The 16818-nt window shown below is 41.8% G+C and overlaps 1 protein-coding gene across 2 annotated transcripts in view; it reads right to left on the bottom strand.

The window, feature by feature from the left end:
- Positions 1-3551: 3551 nt before the first annotated feature.
- The window catches only part of PIP4K2A (phosphatidylinositol-5-phosphate 4-kinase type 2 alpha), a 60105-nt gene continuing 46838 nt past the window's right edge, over positions 3552-16818 (bottom strand). For both annotated transcript variants that reach the window (XM_053359356.1, XM_053359357.1), the window contains 6 exons: positions 14515-14661; positions 12761-12799; positions 10385-10498; positions 7352-7592; positions 5565-5668; positions 3552-4624 (listed from right to left, as the gene is read on the bottom strand). In XM_053359356.1, the coding sequence (XP_053215331.1) occupies positions 4544-4624; positions 5565-5668; positions 7352-7592; positions 10385-10498; positions 12761-12799; positions 14515-14661 (726 nt within the window). In that variant the 3' untranslated portion in view covers positions 3552-4543. The remainder of the gene's footprint in view (positions 4625-5564; positions 5669-7351; positions 7593-10384; positions 10499-12760; positions 12800-14514; positions 14662-16818) is intronic.

The following is a 16818-nucleotide window of genomic DNA, read 5'->3' as shown; positions in this document are numbered from 1 at the left end:
GAACGCCTTTGCCGTAGGAAGAACTCTAGGATTGGTAAGTCTTGCAATAAGCTTTTTTTGTCTGTCTGTAATGGTGTGTTAAGATAGGTCTGGAGGACAGCGTGTGCTACTGCAGCAAATACTAGTTTGCATCTTTAAGACTACTGAGAGATAGAATAGCAAAGTACGGTATTTGCAAAAATACTGTGTGAGCAGAGATAGAAACATGGGATCCAGTATAAATGCAGGACTCCCAACTATAGGCCCCATAAGGCAAAAAACAGACGAGCTGAAGCTGTAGAGACCAAAGTCAATTTATGTGCTGTGTTTGCACAAAGAAGTATGCAGAGAGAGCTTGGGGTGTGGTGGTGGAAGAGAGGTTTTGTATTCAACTTTCCCTCTTCTTAGCATTTTCCTCCAGCCTATGCCCAGATGCCATAAGGGCAAAATATTTATCTTTGAGCATGGGAGCAAATAACATCTTGCCCAAGCAGAGACTGAACAAGGAGAAGAGGAACTTCAAGAAGGGAAATTGGTTGTGCATTTTATGTAAATAATTATGGACTAACCAGACAGCACTAAGATTGCAACCTAGTTTCAGAAGGTACATTAGTTCTGGCAGGAAGTCAAGAGCTCTGCTCATGGTGAGAATGGTGAATGAATGGCAAAGTTACAATCCTGCTTAGATCCCATCTCTACGATATACTTAAGATAGTATGATACCACTTTAAACAGCTGTGGCTCCCCCCAAAGAATCCTAGGAAGTGTAGTTTGTTGTGGGTGCAGAGAGTTGTTAGGAGACCCCCTGGTCCGCTCATCAAGCTGCAATTCTCAGTCATTTAACAGTCAATCCCCCCTTCCCAGGAAACTCAGAATTTAAATGCATAGTGAGGATGGGGCCTAAGCCAAATCTTACTTTAGTTGTTACCCCAAGCAAAACTGACTGGGAAACAGCAAAAGGGGTGCAAGGTCCCCTCCAGATGCCAGCATATTTGCGCAGGTCTGGCAAATCATAGTTTGGTTTAGTGTGGCGTGCAAACAAGGATGCTACACAATGTTTATCATGTTTGGAAGCAACTGAGTAACACTTGTGTTGCTTGTGGCACCCGAGAGAAAAGGGAGAAAAGCAACATGCTGTTAGGACTAGTAAGGTACCTCTGTTGCCCTAGCTGCACACTCAGGCACAGGATACAAGGCAGCAAATTGCAATGCAGGTCATTAAGGTAGATCTGCTGGGAAACCTGCTAGCACAGGGTTGGGGTGGTGAGAATTGCGTATAATAGCACAACAAGTGAAGAGACACATCTAGCGGCACAGTAGAAATTAGTTAAGTTTATTTATAATCCTGAAAAGTCACTGGTGGTAGCATTTGTTGTGATAGTCCACCCAAGTATACAGTATATATAATACATCCAATCGTACCAATAGAGATTCAGGTGAGAAAAGAGATGGCCATTTATTTGGTGAAGCATTTTCCCTAGACTTTTCAGCTAGGTGGAGCTCTATAAACTTACAATGGTGCGCCGTCCATTGGGGGGTACGTTTGCAATGACTGGGAATTTCAGAGGCTATTACGTCACAAAACAGAAAATGGAACCCAAAAAAAGATTTGTTCAAAGTAATGTCTCTCAAGGGTAGTAGGACGTGTGTGGAAAGTGCATGACCTCCCCCTTGTCAACGACTTGACAACCATTCCTTGCATCAACCTGAAAAGTGTTTTTGTAATCTATCCCAAACTGGAGAGAATGCAGTTATGAGTATCATGCGCCTCAGTAAGACAGAAGCTACAGCTATTCCAAGATGTTGGACAAACTACTAAAGAAATTTGCCATCCAGATTTGCAACAGCTGACTTTTAAAGAGGGGGTACCGCCATCTGTATTGAGCAACACAGTCGTGGGGCAGGAGAGCTGAAAATAATGCCAACATAGGTCACATCTGGCAACCAATGTGCCCCTTTGGTATCAGATAGTACATGGGGGTAGACGAGTCTAAAAAGCCCGGGATACAAATTTTCACATCCCTCTAGCTGCTATGGTCAAACTACGCCTCCTGATGTATATATTTTGCTCTAGGAGGCTTATGGGCTTTACTTTCAGCTCTCCTACCCCACTACAGTAACGAGTTGGTCATTAACATTATAAATATATCAAAGGGGAAGGAGAACTCAGGTGGTGAGAAAGCCATGTGGGGCTGTGCCTTTTGCCTCGCAGTCACTAATAGCTTGGCTGGGAAGTATGCCCAAACGGCAGGAGGGAAAGGGGATAACAGCACTGATGAGATGCAACATAGGAAGCTGCCTTATATTGAGCCAGGCCACTGGTCCATCTAGCTCAGTACTGTCTACACTGACTGGCAGACACTCTCCAGGGTTTCAGACATCTCTCCCAGAGATGGTAGGGATTGGACTGAAGACCTTTTGCGGGCAGAGTGGGTGTTCCAACACTTAGTTATGGACCTCCCCCCACCCCACAAAGGGAGAGTTGCAAGACAGCAAGAAGGATCAGCAGTTTGGGTTAACTTATTGTGGGTGGAGGGTCTTAAAAGGTCAGTGTAAATCTCAACATCCATCTGTTTTCGCATAGAAACATGGCCTTTTAAAGCGTCCAGGAATGTTGTGGGTTAAAAGCAAGGGGGAAGGTGGTTGCTTTTAATAACTGAGAATCCCATCACTCTTTAAGATTCATTATCTTCGGTGGGAAAATAAAACCAAATTGGATACATTTTTTTAAAAAGGTAACACAGCCTGGGATAGCTCAGTTGGTAGAGCAATGAGACTCAATCTCAGGGTTTGGGGGGGTGTTGAACCCTATGTTGGGCAAAAGATTCCTGCATTTCAGGGGGTTGGAGTTGCAGTCCCTCCTAATTCTATGATCACAGCCCTGTTGAAATATTGTGCAGTGTAATAGGATATATTGCCTTTGGCTGCATGAGAGTAAGATCAGCTTATGTTTTATCAGAGTTCTCTGAAGCCAACTATACATATTTATTATGCTCAGCTGCAAGCTTAACAGAACTGGCATTAAGTAAGTGGAAAAGGCAACCTGGAATTTGTGGAACGAGCTTTACGTTGCAGAGTGGGAGAGAGAGTGTGGTTTATTTTTTGAGTTGCCCATGAATGTCTGTTTCAACATATAATTTTTAAAAGGCACAATTTTAGCACAGTGTATTAAGTAGAGAATCGTAGTTTTAAGCATATCTAATTCTGTCGTCCTCAAAGTTTGGAACCTTCCCCTCCCCCCCGCAAGTGATCTGAGGTTTTTCAAAGCAGGTTATAGGCGACAACATAATTTTAGGCAAATCAGTTAACACAGCATCGTTTGGAGCAACAGAGCTAATTAGGTAATAAAAATGCCATATAAAATAACCTCAAAACAACCTGTCACCATGGACTGCAAAAATATTTTCTATCATGGAGGTGAATTGAATATCCACTTGGGTACATTACTGCATATTATACTTCAAGAAATTACTTCATCTGTACTGCAAAATAACTTTACATGTAAACTTCAGATTCACATACTGTGACATACTCAAAGCATCCCTGTTTTCCTATTAATGTAAACAGTAAAATTTAGGGCTTAAAAAAAGAATATTTTAATAAAATATTAAAAACAGCACAATGTAAGCATTTAAATGTCTCGGTTTTGATCAGTTACAGGTGAACAGACTTTCCTATTCCTTTGTTCATGTGGTGTAAAATGCTATTATTGCCCAAAATGATTAATTTCTTCCAAAAAAGCATCACTGATTTCCTTTGTAGTACACTCAGCTCCTATACGATAAACATACAGTGTAAAATCTTCATGTAACATGACAATTAAACAGTCTTAATGTTCCTGCTCCACCTCCCTCAGAATATGTCTACCCTTGGCAAAGAACACACAGCATGATTATGACATTAGATTTTGGTAAAACAAGAGCCAGACCTCTGAATTGCTGGAAGACTTATTTCCTGTTGCAATGGGCCAATTTAATTAAATGAAAAAGGTGCCAACAGGAAAGCTTCCGGCATAAGGAGCTTATGATGTTTCTATTTTCAAAGAGTGCCAACATGCAGGGTAGTTTAAGTGTAACATTTGCAGTAAGGTCATAGTCATCATCGCCACCAAATACTGTCTTGCACCTCTCAGCTCAAAACGTAAACTGATCCACAGTTTAGTTTCGACACCAATATTGTAGAACTTAACATGCATATAATGCCTTCCTCCCCACCCACCTCTAACCATTCATTCCAGCTCAGCTAGTATTTACGGAGTGTTGTTGCACACCGAGTAAGAAGCTGATCTATTTTAGTTATTATTAGTTAATTTATATTTGTTTCTGCACACACTCACACGCACGCATCAGAAATAGCTAGAACTATGCTGGGCATAAATCAGGCAGCTGTTAAAGCGAGTATTTCACCCCAGTCAGTCATCTTTGCCAGCAGATGTAAACAAGGGGGCTGCCTTCTGCAAGATAGCACTTTGAGAGTTCCTTTTAAAAGAAGCTTTTTATCCCTTACACACTTGTAGCCATTGCTGCTGTTCCCAGACCTCGTATCTGTCCAATGGAACATTAGGTTACGTCAAGATGTTGGCAATAAAGTCCAAGAACCGCTTTGAATACTGTTCGGGATTCACTGTTGAAATCTCTGCACCAGCCTGAAAAAGCAAGAGGCAGCTTAAGAGAACAATTGGCTTGTTGTGGCAGGAGATGCGTTCATGATGTCCATGTCACAAAACACACATATGGTAACCATGGTATTTAGGAGGAGGACAGCAAAAGTAAAAATCCAAACATTGCCCTAAAACAAAGCATGCTGGGGGAGTGCCAGTGCCTTGCAAGTGATGACTCTTGAAGTTGTGCTACCCAGTCATCCAAGCCCCTCCTACCTCTCCGACTCTTTCCAGCTTGATTCATAGTCATCTTTGTCCAGAGCTTCGCCTTTTACTTCCAAGTTTCTTTTTCCTTCTTCCTCCCACTCTCCCTTCCATATCACCATCCTTGTCTGCTCCCCTTCAAAGTGGCGCCCCAGAGCAGCAGTTTATGTGTGTGTGAACTCAATATTGTGTGATCTCCCCAATCAGTACCAGCAAGTCATGACTGGCTTCCCATGGTAAGCATAAGGCTGTCGGGGGGGCGGCGGTGGGCGGCTGTATCTCTAATTTCGTGTTATCTGAGAAATGCCGCAGGTGTGACTGGCTCCTCCAGCACGAACTCAAAATTAAAAACGCGGCCACTTGTCTAAAAATGCTGGTGATCTCTAATGTTGAACTAGGGCTGGGCGATATCTTGGTATATGATCCAGAACTGGTTTTGAAGTCCGTATCATGATATTGGTTTTATAATTTTTGACCTGGCAATATATCACAAATCATGATGTGTGTGAGAGAGAGAGAGCATGCTATGCAAAAATCACAATGTGGGAAAAACCGTGAAGCCAGCCTCTGCATAGCTCCATCCTTATTTCAGACATTGTGATATCTTAGTATATCGCGGTGTTTAGCTGGTGATATATTGCGAAGTTGAAAACCAGGTATTGCCCAGCCCTTACGTGAACATAACTGACTAAGTTGGAATATATACATCAATGAAACTTACGCCGTGTTTGACGGTTTTTGCAGCATGGGCAGCTTTCTTTTTTGCATCGTAATGAGTAAGAATATCAATGATTGCCATAAAGTATACCTCCTTCCTGGGTGCATCTGTGAAAATAATTCATAGTACTAAAAATAATGCACATATTTGTAGCCAAGAGATTAAACAACTCTGCGGAAGCAAGTTGGAAGTTATTCTGGTGGTAGACCTTTGCCCCTTTAATAGTGTCTTAAAAACCATATGTCAAAGGGCGTATGTGAGTCCTAGAAATCTTTTCACTCTTTGATAATTGATTAAGGGGTAAGAAAGATAGATAACACTAATCAGTGGGGAGAGAGGGGGAAGTGTGGGTGCACTTAGCTGCAATTGCAAGCTGGCGCAATTAAAAGTGACTGCAGAATTAAAACTTCCACACCAAAACTTACAGTTTACAAGTTTTTTGATGACTGAGTAAATTTGTAAGGACCTTAACACTTTGCTTAAATATTTTAGATTTGCTTTTGAAGATTTTTTAAAACACGTTTATAAACCGCTTCATAGCCTGAGGTCATCAAAGTGACCCTCAAGAATATTTTTAAAATGAGATAAAGTGCTCATTTTTTAATCTTCCAAGTAGGACCTGCGTACCTACAGGACCGCCTCTCCTGGTATGCCCCGCGGAGGACCTTAAGGTCCACAAATGACAACATTTAGGAGGTCCCACGTTGTAAGGTGGTTAGATTGGTCTCAGCTAGGGCCAGGGCCTTTTCAGTACTGGCCCTGACTAGGTGGAACGCTCTGTCACAAGAGACTAGGGTCCTGTGAGACTTGACATCTTTCTGCAGGGCCTCCAAGACAGAGCTGTTCTGCCTGGCCTTTGGTTTGGACTCAGTCTGACCCTTATGTTTCCCTCCCCTTATGGTTTTATCTTTAGGCTCCTTTTAAAACGAGGCTGCATTTTAAATTGCATTTTAACCTGTATTTTAAACTAGGGTTTTTTTCCTATTATGTTTTTACTGTAATTTTGCTGGTGTTAGCCGCCCTGAGCCCAGCTCTGGCTGGGGAGGGCGTGGTAGAAATAAATTTTATTATTATTATTATTATTATTATTATTATTTAGACTAGAAGAAAAAATCTGTAGTACCATGATGAGTTTTTGCCACCACTTAAAACCTCATCTTTTCACCCAGTCCTTTGGCTGAATTCTCACTCCCACACTTTGCAATTTTATTTGTAGTAAGTGCTGCAGGTTGTTTGATGGGGATTTTAAGTGTGTAGTAAGATTTCAACTTGTTTAAAATGTTTTAATTGTTGTTCTGTATCAGCTTTGGTAGTTATACTGCCCACAGCACAATGTAAAAATCTAAACAGAGAACCTCTGGAACATGCCAAAACAATCACCTGTTTCTTTTGTCAAGCAAGGTGTATTTGCCATTGTAAATAACTGTCCAATGTCTATGCAGTCAGTAGACTTTCAAATGAAAGCAAAAAGGAGTTATTCAAGACATCAGCTCAGAATCTCTATCTTTCTGTAGCATTTAGCAATATAGCTGGCTAATGCAGCATTGTAGTCATTTATAAGTGAACTGCTTTTACTGTATTCAGACAATACCTAATAATGACATGTTAAAATCAGAGCCATGCATTGAAGATCCCTTACCCCACTCCAAAAAGTTTTTAAAATCCTACTATAGATGAGCAATTGATAATTGGGCATCATGCTTTTTGGCCTTGGTGGAGTTTTCTTTCCTTCTAGAGACTTGGAGACTGATGCAAGAATTGAAATATCTCCTATGTCTAAATATACTTACTTTCATGGCATTTTATTCCATAAACATCAATGGTTGGATCGAATTCTCCTGGAGCTAAAGGCTGCAAGCTGTTGAGTGTATTTCCTGGGCTATCTGGAGGCGTTCCAACAGGATGAGCCCCATCGCTTTCTCCTTCCTCTTCATCGTTCTCTTCGTATTCAACCTCCTCCTGTTCTGCTCTTTCAACATCATGAATTCCAACCAGCAAGCTGTAGTCCATGAGTTTCAACTGAGCAAGGAACTTTGAAGGCAACAATAAAAGGTCAGTTACCAAGGGGTAGAAAATCCCAAGGTCTAGTTGGGTGGGGGTGGGAAAAGGTAACTTTTCTGCAGAAAATGTTATTTTCTACTGCAACAGGTTCACTTGAGTGAAAGCCAAAATAGGAAGCTTCAATGGAAAACAAGTGGGATTCTTCAAGTCTGGTACATTTTATGCATGGCACGAAAAGAGAAACACGACAGTTTCCCTAGCCATAACGTGGATTTGAGGTTTTATTTTCTGCTTTGAGAAGTTGAGCAGAACGTTGCTTAAGAGAACTTTCTACCTCTTACATATTGCTAGAACTAGGAAACCAGCCAATGAAATTGACTGGCAGCAAATTCCGGACAGACGAAAGGAAACAATTCTTCACACAACTCACAATTTAGTGACAGAATGAGTGTATGGATGGCCACTAGCTCAGGTAAAATCCATCCATCAATTGATGGCTAAGTGGAACCTCCCTATCCAGCAGCAGTATGATGGGTCAGAGCAGTGGGGAAGACTTTCTCCATGCCTTTTGTAGGCTTTTCAGCAGGCTATTGGTTTGTCTCTGTGGGATACTGAAGGCTCTGGCTGACAGGACTTCGATATTATCTAGTAGGAAACTTCTTGTAATCACCATGTCTGAAACTTGCAGAATTCACTAACCATTGTTTAAAAGCAAAATAGTATGGAACGAATGTATTTGTACCTAAATGTTGGTGAGACACATGGCTTCATTTCCCACCAGCTCCAATGATCCTGCTGTTTGCATATGTACACAAGGGAGAGGAATGCCATACAGTGACCACAGCTTCTGCACAGGAGTCTGCAAAGTGTGCCTAAGGCTCTGAACACATGATCTGTACCCTGCAACTAGATCATGCACTCAAAGCCTATACAGTGGTACCTCGGGTTACATACGCTTCAGGTTACAGACTCCGCTAGCCCAGAAACAGTACCTCGGGTTAAGAACTTTGCTTCAGGATGAGAACAGAAATTGTGCTCTGGCGGTGTGGCAGCAGCAGGAGGCCCCATTAGCTAAAGTGGTGCTTCAGGTTAAGAACAGTTTCAGGTTACGAACAGACCTTCGGAACAAATTAAGTACTTAACCCGAGGTACCACTGTATATCCCGCTCCAAGAGTACATTCTGCCTGGACCATGTGCATGAGCAGTGACTGGGTGAGGGCAAAATTGAACTGGTGAAGCAAGGCAGGAGAGCCAAATTTATGCTGCTTTAAGAAATGATTTGTTACATGACAACTTTCAATAAAAGTATGCTAGCTGCAAGGAAAACAGATTTGGCCGGTCAGTGTAGAGAGTCTATGTAATGTTCATCATGTGCATTGCTTGATTTACTTAAAAAAACCCCCAAAACTAATAGGTAAGATGAGGGGATGCAGAAGGGGGCTTTTAACCCTTTGCTCCTGCCACTGTCCTGATTTGAATCAACCCTCCCTTTCAATTTGCCATGCTGCAACTAGTTTGATCCTGAAGATCGGTCTTAAAGACAAGACTGCAGCAGTGCAATAATTTGATATACATTAGACGGCTGCCATGAAGGCTTGTTGAGCATCTTAGCCCCATCCCAGCTGCATGCAACTTGAAAAGCCACACTGAATAATCAAGCAAACTCAGAAGCAGAGTGCAGAGTTTCCAGAAAAACTGGACTCTAAGGAAGCAAAGCCGCGATCCAGAGAGTCCCTGCTATAAACATAAATCAAAGATTAAAACTGATTTGAAACTGAATTACATTCAGCTAAATATATTGGGGTAAATTTAAGTGTTTTGTGAGCATAGCTACTGCTCTTAGCATGCCCTCCCCCCAAAAATAAGAATGTGAAAGATAAAACCAAGATCCAATTCTAGTTTTCCATTATCACCGTGGCATGCCAAACCACTACACAATAATTGCCTACATACACAATTTAATGACCCTTCAATATGAATTCTAATCAATGCCACAGAAGCCACTCCAAACACAATTACATGACCGACCTTCCAAGAATCTGTCATACTTAAAATAGCAGAAAATGCAATTTTGCCCATATTTCAGAGGCACATCAAGTGTTTACGGAGCATTTTAACAGTTCAAGATGCAGTGCCATGAATATTAAAAGCAACAGAAGCAACATTTGTGCATTTCCCCCTGGTGCTGGTTTACACCACCAGCTTAAGGGAAGTAATAGCCTGCCCCAGCCTCAGCCTTCCTCCTGTAAATAGACCATGGCTCTAATCCCCTTTATCTCCTCATTTTAGGGGTTTCCAACCTTTTTGACCCAGTGGATGCATTTTGAACTTTGAGAAAGTGCCATGAGCACCAGTCATGAAATGGCGCCACAGAGTCATGGCACACCATAAAATGACTGCTGTGGGGTTTTCGTGCAATGGCTGCCACATCTAAGAGAGCAGAAAAGGAGACAGAATCATGAATTGGTGCAGGCATACCACCCCATCGGGGGGGGGGGGGAGAAAGGCACCTGTATCAGGTGATATCTATCATTGATAGCTTTTGTGGGTACCATGAGAAGTACTGGCAGGTGCACTGCCATCCCTGAACTTTGGATGGGTGCCCTCCGTAACATATTGTTCTCATGAAAAAACACTAGCAAAATCCCAATTACAATCGGGAGGACAAATAATTTGCAGGTCACTGTAACATTTATTTGCAGCATTTTTGCAATATTGAATTGGTGGGGTAAATCTGCCTAGGAGGTCTCAGTACAAAAGTCACTATGGCTTTTGCTAAGTGTGGTGAGCTTCAGAGCTGACCAGGCAAGCAACCCCTTACCTCAACATCCTTTTTAAGCTTTTCAAGGAACATCTTTTTGTTCGTTTCATCAATATAAATCTTCTGGCCATCGTTGATGAAGTCGTTGTCTTTGAATGTCGGCAGTTCTTTGGCCTGAAACGGACAAGAGAAAGCTGGCACATAAAAACAGATTCAAAACAATGAGCCCATGAAACAAGCAATGAAAACAAGGAATTTCCTGATCAAAAGCGCAGGGGAGTATTTCAGAGCTATCCAAAATGTGAATAGCCACAAGGGGGCACAAATGAGCTACGGCTCCAGTGCACACAAGTAATGATTCTAAATGTAAGGAACGGAGCATTGTATTTTCCCATTTAATTGAGATCTTGTTTGCTTTTATGACCGATTTGATTAAGTTAAGCTGTTTTAGAGTATTTACAGTAAAAAAGGAAACGTGTTGCTCATCTGCAAGACCAGCCTTCACCTTGTCAAGAGTCGTTGCACACACATCTGTTTTGTCAGAAGTCTAGCACAAGAAATAGGTGCTGGGCTCAGCTGCACTCCCCATCAAAACGCCCCACAAATGCTGCTCATCCAAAGGGCCCAATTCTGATACTCTGCTCCCCAATTAACTATGGTATAGGGCAGTGCCGGATTTATGTATAAGCTAAACAAGCTTAGGGCCCCACTCTCTTGGGGCCCCAAAAAAATTTAAAGGAAAAAAACCTGGATGTACATTTCCAAAAGATAAAAAACAAATAAAATAAAACAGTGTGTTGTGTTGTGTAGGCTCCTATGATGTAAGTAATGGGCCCAGCCTGCTATATAAAGAGCCCAATTACCTTCAGTAACTTAAGGCCTCATCAAACCTAAATCCGGCCCTGGTATAGGGAGATCAGGAGCAGGTGTCATGAATAATGTGCTTCCTCACCACTACCACCACACACAGCACTGGGAGAAGCTACATTTCCACCCCCGATCTCAGAAGTCTGTGGGTCCCCAGATATTGTTGAACTACAACTCCCATCATCCCTAGCTAGCAAGGCCAGAGCTCAGGGATGATGGGAGTTGTAGTCCAACAACATCTGGGGACCCACAGGTTGAGAACCGCTGCCCTAAGACATGGGTAGGCAAACTAAGGCCTGGGGGCCGGATCTGGCCCAGTCGCCTTCTAAATCTGGCTTGCGGGCAGTACAGGAATCAGCATGTTTTTACATGAGTAGAATTTGTCCTTTTATTTAAAATGCATCTCTGGGTTATTTGTGGGGCATAGGAATTCATTCTTTTTTTCTTTCAAAATATAGTCCAACCCCCCACAAGGTCTAGGGGACAGTGGAAAAAGTTTGCTGACCCCTGCCCTAAGAGATATCTGGCTAAAGCATGTTGGATTGAATAGCTGTGCTATGCCCAAGGTTATTCAAAAAGTTAAGGGCATGCTAGGTAGCTTTCCAACTTGTTCTCTAGGTATGCCAATGTAAGACATACATACAAGTTAATGTGAAGCTTCAGTGGCCTGGTTCACTGCTTTGCTCCTCCTAAGCCCTTTTTTTATTCCCATACTGTGCTGAGCTAAGCCCAGATTTGGCTTAGTGTTTCAGCCAAAAATGGCTTTGTGGTGAAGCTCTCCTCACTGAACCACAAGCTGTAGCCAATGTTTATGTGAACCAGGTCACTGTAACAAAGACAAAGCATTTTTGTGCAAGGTATTTTTAGCTAAAACTTCTGGAAGGGTGAACTGGGTAGAGGGCAGCACATGCTTATTTCTTCACACTTCTATACAGGGATATGTGTAAATTGGTCCTTTACACAAAGGCAGAGGAAGCAGTAAAGGAAGGTGAAGATGCATTGGCAAAGAAGAAGAGAAAAAGGCAGCACAACAAGGTAAGATGAGCATTTCAGGCCTGGTGATGTGAGTCTACACACACTGCCAGAAACCCTAATCCAGATTTTGGGGCACCAACTGACTCGGGGCATAAAATTCCCCATTAGTACCTATGCACTAGTGCAGAAAATACACCAGTGGCAGAGGGGGATGGCATGCAAATACCCAACCACCATTTTTCTTTGAGGCCAAACTCTGAATTATGCCCAGAAGCAAATTGGTAACCAATCAGATCTGCTTCTGCAAGCAGTAGCCTAGAAATGACTACTGAGATCCTTTTAACTCAACAGTACTGTATGTATTTTAATAGTACTGTATGTTTTTTTTTTAATGCTTGAAATTCAGAATGTGTGTATGCTGTCTGATTTCCTATGCTTCTTATTGTATAAATAAACGTTTGTAATTATTTTGAAACCAGCATCTGTTATTTACAGGCAGAGTGATGGCAGAATCATGGTGCATGATTATCACTGTTTCCCCCTTTCTTAAAAGCTGAAGTTAGGCAACTTAAGGAAACATAACCTTTGCCATACCTTTTCCTTGTCGCTGGCTTCTCTCGCAACTGTAGACCCCTGAAACAGAAATACTGTATTTAAATTGCTACTAGTGTAAAACTGAAGGGCATAGGTGTTCTTTTATGCAGAATTCCTCCAGTAGATTCACAGTAAGGTTTTTCACCATAGCCCTGATGCAAAGTTACACACACCCAGATTACAGTATATGCAACATTCAAAAGCAATTAAAACATTCTGGCATAGCAGTAGGCTAAGCAGAGGCCTCGATCCCTGATGTGTTTCCATTTGGAAATGTCTGATGACACCATGAAAAAAAGGGGAAGCTGACCATCTTTGATTTGAGCTGTTTGACAGGGGAATGGTCTCCCTTGGGAGGTTGTGGACTCTCATTCACTGGAGGTTTTTAAGCAGAGTTTGGATGGTCATCTGTCACGGATGCTGTAGTTGAGATTCCTGCATTGCAGGTTGTTGCAACAGATGACCCCTTGAAGTCCCTTCCAACTCTGCAATTTTATGAATCTATGATTGGACTTGTCAATTGATGAGCATATCAGCCCTGCCAAATACCAACTTTTGCAGCTAATGAGACAAGTTTAAAATTTTGAATTGGTGTACAATGTACATATAATTGAATTTGTAGGAACGGAGGAGGCCTGATGTTTGGGAGTATTAATGTTAGCTGCATGCCACTCTTGGCAGGTAGCAGAACTGACAGGCCGTAATTTTGTTGTCTCCAGAAAACCATTTATACTAACGTAAGGGAGAAGGCATTGGGTATGCTACAGCCAATAGGGGGTGAAAGAATTATGTTGTCATTCAAAATAAGCTAGGCCAGAAAACACGTCTATTTAAGCCAAGAGAACGTAGATTGTTTTGCATTCTGGATTTTGAGCTCTCAAGGCCACCCTATAGTTACATTTCAGTATGTAAGCAAATGCAAAGGTGCAAATCATATGGGAAGGTATACACCAGTTTCTTTTGCTAAAACAGCATGTATCAGCTGGTTAAAATAAAGTGCACTGGAGGTCAGTCAGTCTTCCTGAGAGGCCAGTTTCCAATTGAAACATTTTTTTTTCCAGCTCGCCACGTTCCTTGCTAAGGAAACAAGACAGGATATGAATAAGCTAATCTGAGCCAGTTTGACAGCTTTAAACAAACCAACAGTGCAATCCTATATTTGTCTACTCAGAAACCCCATTAAGTACATTGGGGCTTACTCCCTTGCTAAGTGGGACTGCAGCCTAATATATTTGGTCATGGTAACAGAAAATAGAAGCTGCTTACTAGGGTTTTTGAATCTACAAATATTAGCTCAACTTTTAACACATTCTTCCTAACTCCATTAAAATGGTTCTATTAATTTATTTATTTTTTAAAAATCTACATGCAGACTGATTTGTAACAGTCTACAGAATCCATTAACGACATGAGAACTGCTTCAGCTATTTTTATTTTTTATTTTTTTACCCCTCAAATGGTTTTCACTGCAACCATTAGCACTTATCCACTTTTAGCAAGCATACTTCTGCTAAGCCACTTCCTTTACAGCACACAATACAACTCAACGTTATCTTACTTCCATAAAAGGTTTGGGCGTTAGATAAGCCACAAACTATTTCAATAATAATAGCTTAACGAAAGAGTTTCCTAGACACTTTCTGGTGTACTGCTACTGATAGCCTCTAAGAACCCACAGAATTTTGTACCGTTTGGGGGGGAGGGGACTATGAAGGCAGCTACTGCAATATTCATAACAGAAGCCGCTCACTCACCTTTAAATCATATTTTCTATAAACAGATAAACGGTGGCTGAATACATTCCTTGTAACAATCATATATACTTCGACTCCATCAACAGTAAGCCGGTACATTCCCAAAAACTGAGGAAGTAGTGTGTTGCCATGACACTCCACTATAAACTAGGAGGAAAAAATTAATATTAGAACTTGACACATACTGGTTATTTGTTGTAGAGATACACAGAAGTAACAAAGATTCAGACATACAGATTTGATGAGAAAAGTTATACCACAATGCAAACAATTAGAAAAAATAATTCTAGAAGGCCCACATTCCTTAACTGTTGGTGGGCCACGCTATAGGGTAACTGCAGAATTTGAAAAGGTTCTTCCACACAGATATGAAAAGTGAACAAACATTTCCCCCCCATTTAGTTAGGAATCTCTTCAAGGTATTTCGCTAATCCTCGTCTCTCACAAACAGTCAGAATTCACATAACCTAGCAATTCCCTTCTCTACTAGTTCTCACCTCAAATCTGCACCTCATGATTACACAGTTCACTTCCAGCAGGTAGAAACTATGTACTTTCACTTCTAAGATCTCAGCATTCCCTCACAAAAAAGGATGTCCGCCTTGGAGCCTGCCACCTGCAGATATATGGGAGCTATCAAAATAGATACCGTGCCCCGTTCAGCTAGCAGATATAAACACAGTATGCATCAAAAATACTTTTTGGGTTGTGTTCTTTGAAAAAAGAAACTTCTGTTATTTCAGTTAATGGAAGGAAGAATTACACCCAACCATTTATGAGGAGCCAGAAAAGGACCTAGATCCGCAACACCATATTCGGTGTTCAGCAGGTTCATAGGGGCTTATCAACTCCTAGTAGCAGAATCTCCCCAACCTTCCTGAAAGTCAGGGAGCAGCACCCCAAGTGATATATCCTTTTTCTGTATGCATTCCTCTGGATTTCAGTCCATGCCTATGACCCAGCAGATACTTCCATTTATACCAAACAGAAGTTACCTACCTAACTGTGCAAATTTTTTCTCTGCTTTATTTCAGTGCTTACATTTAGAAGCCATGCTAAACCTTGGAGCTTCTTATTCCCCTGTTGTTTCCAGAGACCCACTGTTAACATCAACCATAGTTTAGATGCAAATGGAATGCTAGACTGTAGTTAATGGAAAACAGAAGCAAAAGCTTCCAACATATCCTTGTGGCTACACTGGTGGACAAGGGGCAGGGAAGCTCATGAGCCAGGAGCTCCCTGAGAATCATTCTCATCACACTAAACTATGGTTTAGTGCAAAGTCCGAACTCTCCCAAGCAAAAGACACCTAGAATTGTATTACCGTATTTTTCGCTCTATAGGACGCACCGTCCCATAAGACGCACCTAGTTTTTTTGGGGGGAAATAAAGGGAAAAAAATTATTTTCCCCCCAGGCGCGGGGCTGGGCTGGGGGAAGCCCGAGCTTCCCCCGACCCCAGCCCCCAAACAGGCAGCTCTCTGCAAGCCGTGGGAGCCCAGCGCTGGCTCCTGCTGCTTGCGGAGAGGTCTGCAAAGCCTGGACGCGCTGAGCTCAGCGCGCGCAGGCTTCAGCATGCAGGCAACTCTCCGCAAGCAGCGCCGGGCTCCCACTGCTTGCGGAGAGGTGCGCGAAGCCTGGAGAGTGAGAGGGGTCGGTGCGCACCGACGCCTCTCGCTCTCCAGGCTTCAGCGAAAGCCTGCATTCGCCCCATAGGACACACACACATTTCCCCTTCATTTTTGGAGGGGAAAAAGTGCATCCTATAGGGCGAAAAATACGGTACTATTGAGAATACAATAACATGAATATTGGAGGATGGATGGCATGGACTACACTTGCATAGTACAATGCCATAAATGATTTTTTAAAAAAATAAAAAGTACTCCTTTTTTTACAGCAGAATAAGTCAAATTCTTAAGTGCAAAAGTTAACAATTTACACAATTATTATTATTTTTTGCAGTTCTGCAAATACCTAGTTTAGTGACTTCAACATTAAATGGAAATGTATTTAGAAGAATACAATGAACAAAGTTAACCATATCTGGAGACACTTCTTAGCTGTAATCAAACAGCTTTTCAGGTTGCTAGCAACATCTATAATAGTATAGAAACAGACTGGGGGTTAATCTCATGGGACATATAAAACACTACATTTGTGACATAAATATGGAGTGAAACAAGCCTTTTCTTCATATCCAAAGATAACAACTATTTTGAATTTCACTCAACATGACTTTTCTTCCAGGAAAAAACCACATAGCATTAAAATGTATTTGTTTCATTTGCCCTATCTTTTAAAA

This window comes from Podarcis raffonei, chromosome 12, assembly GCF_027172205.1.
Source record: "Podarcis raffonei isolate rPodRaf1 chromosome 12, rPodRaf1.pri, whole genome shotgun sequence".
Lineage (NCBI taxonomy): Eukaryota > Metazoa > Chordata > Lepidosauria > Squamata > Lacertidae > Podarcis > Podarcis raffonei.
Note: the sequence above shows the minus strand (reverse complement) of the source record. Positions and strands in the feature narration are given on the sequence as shown.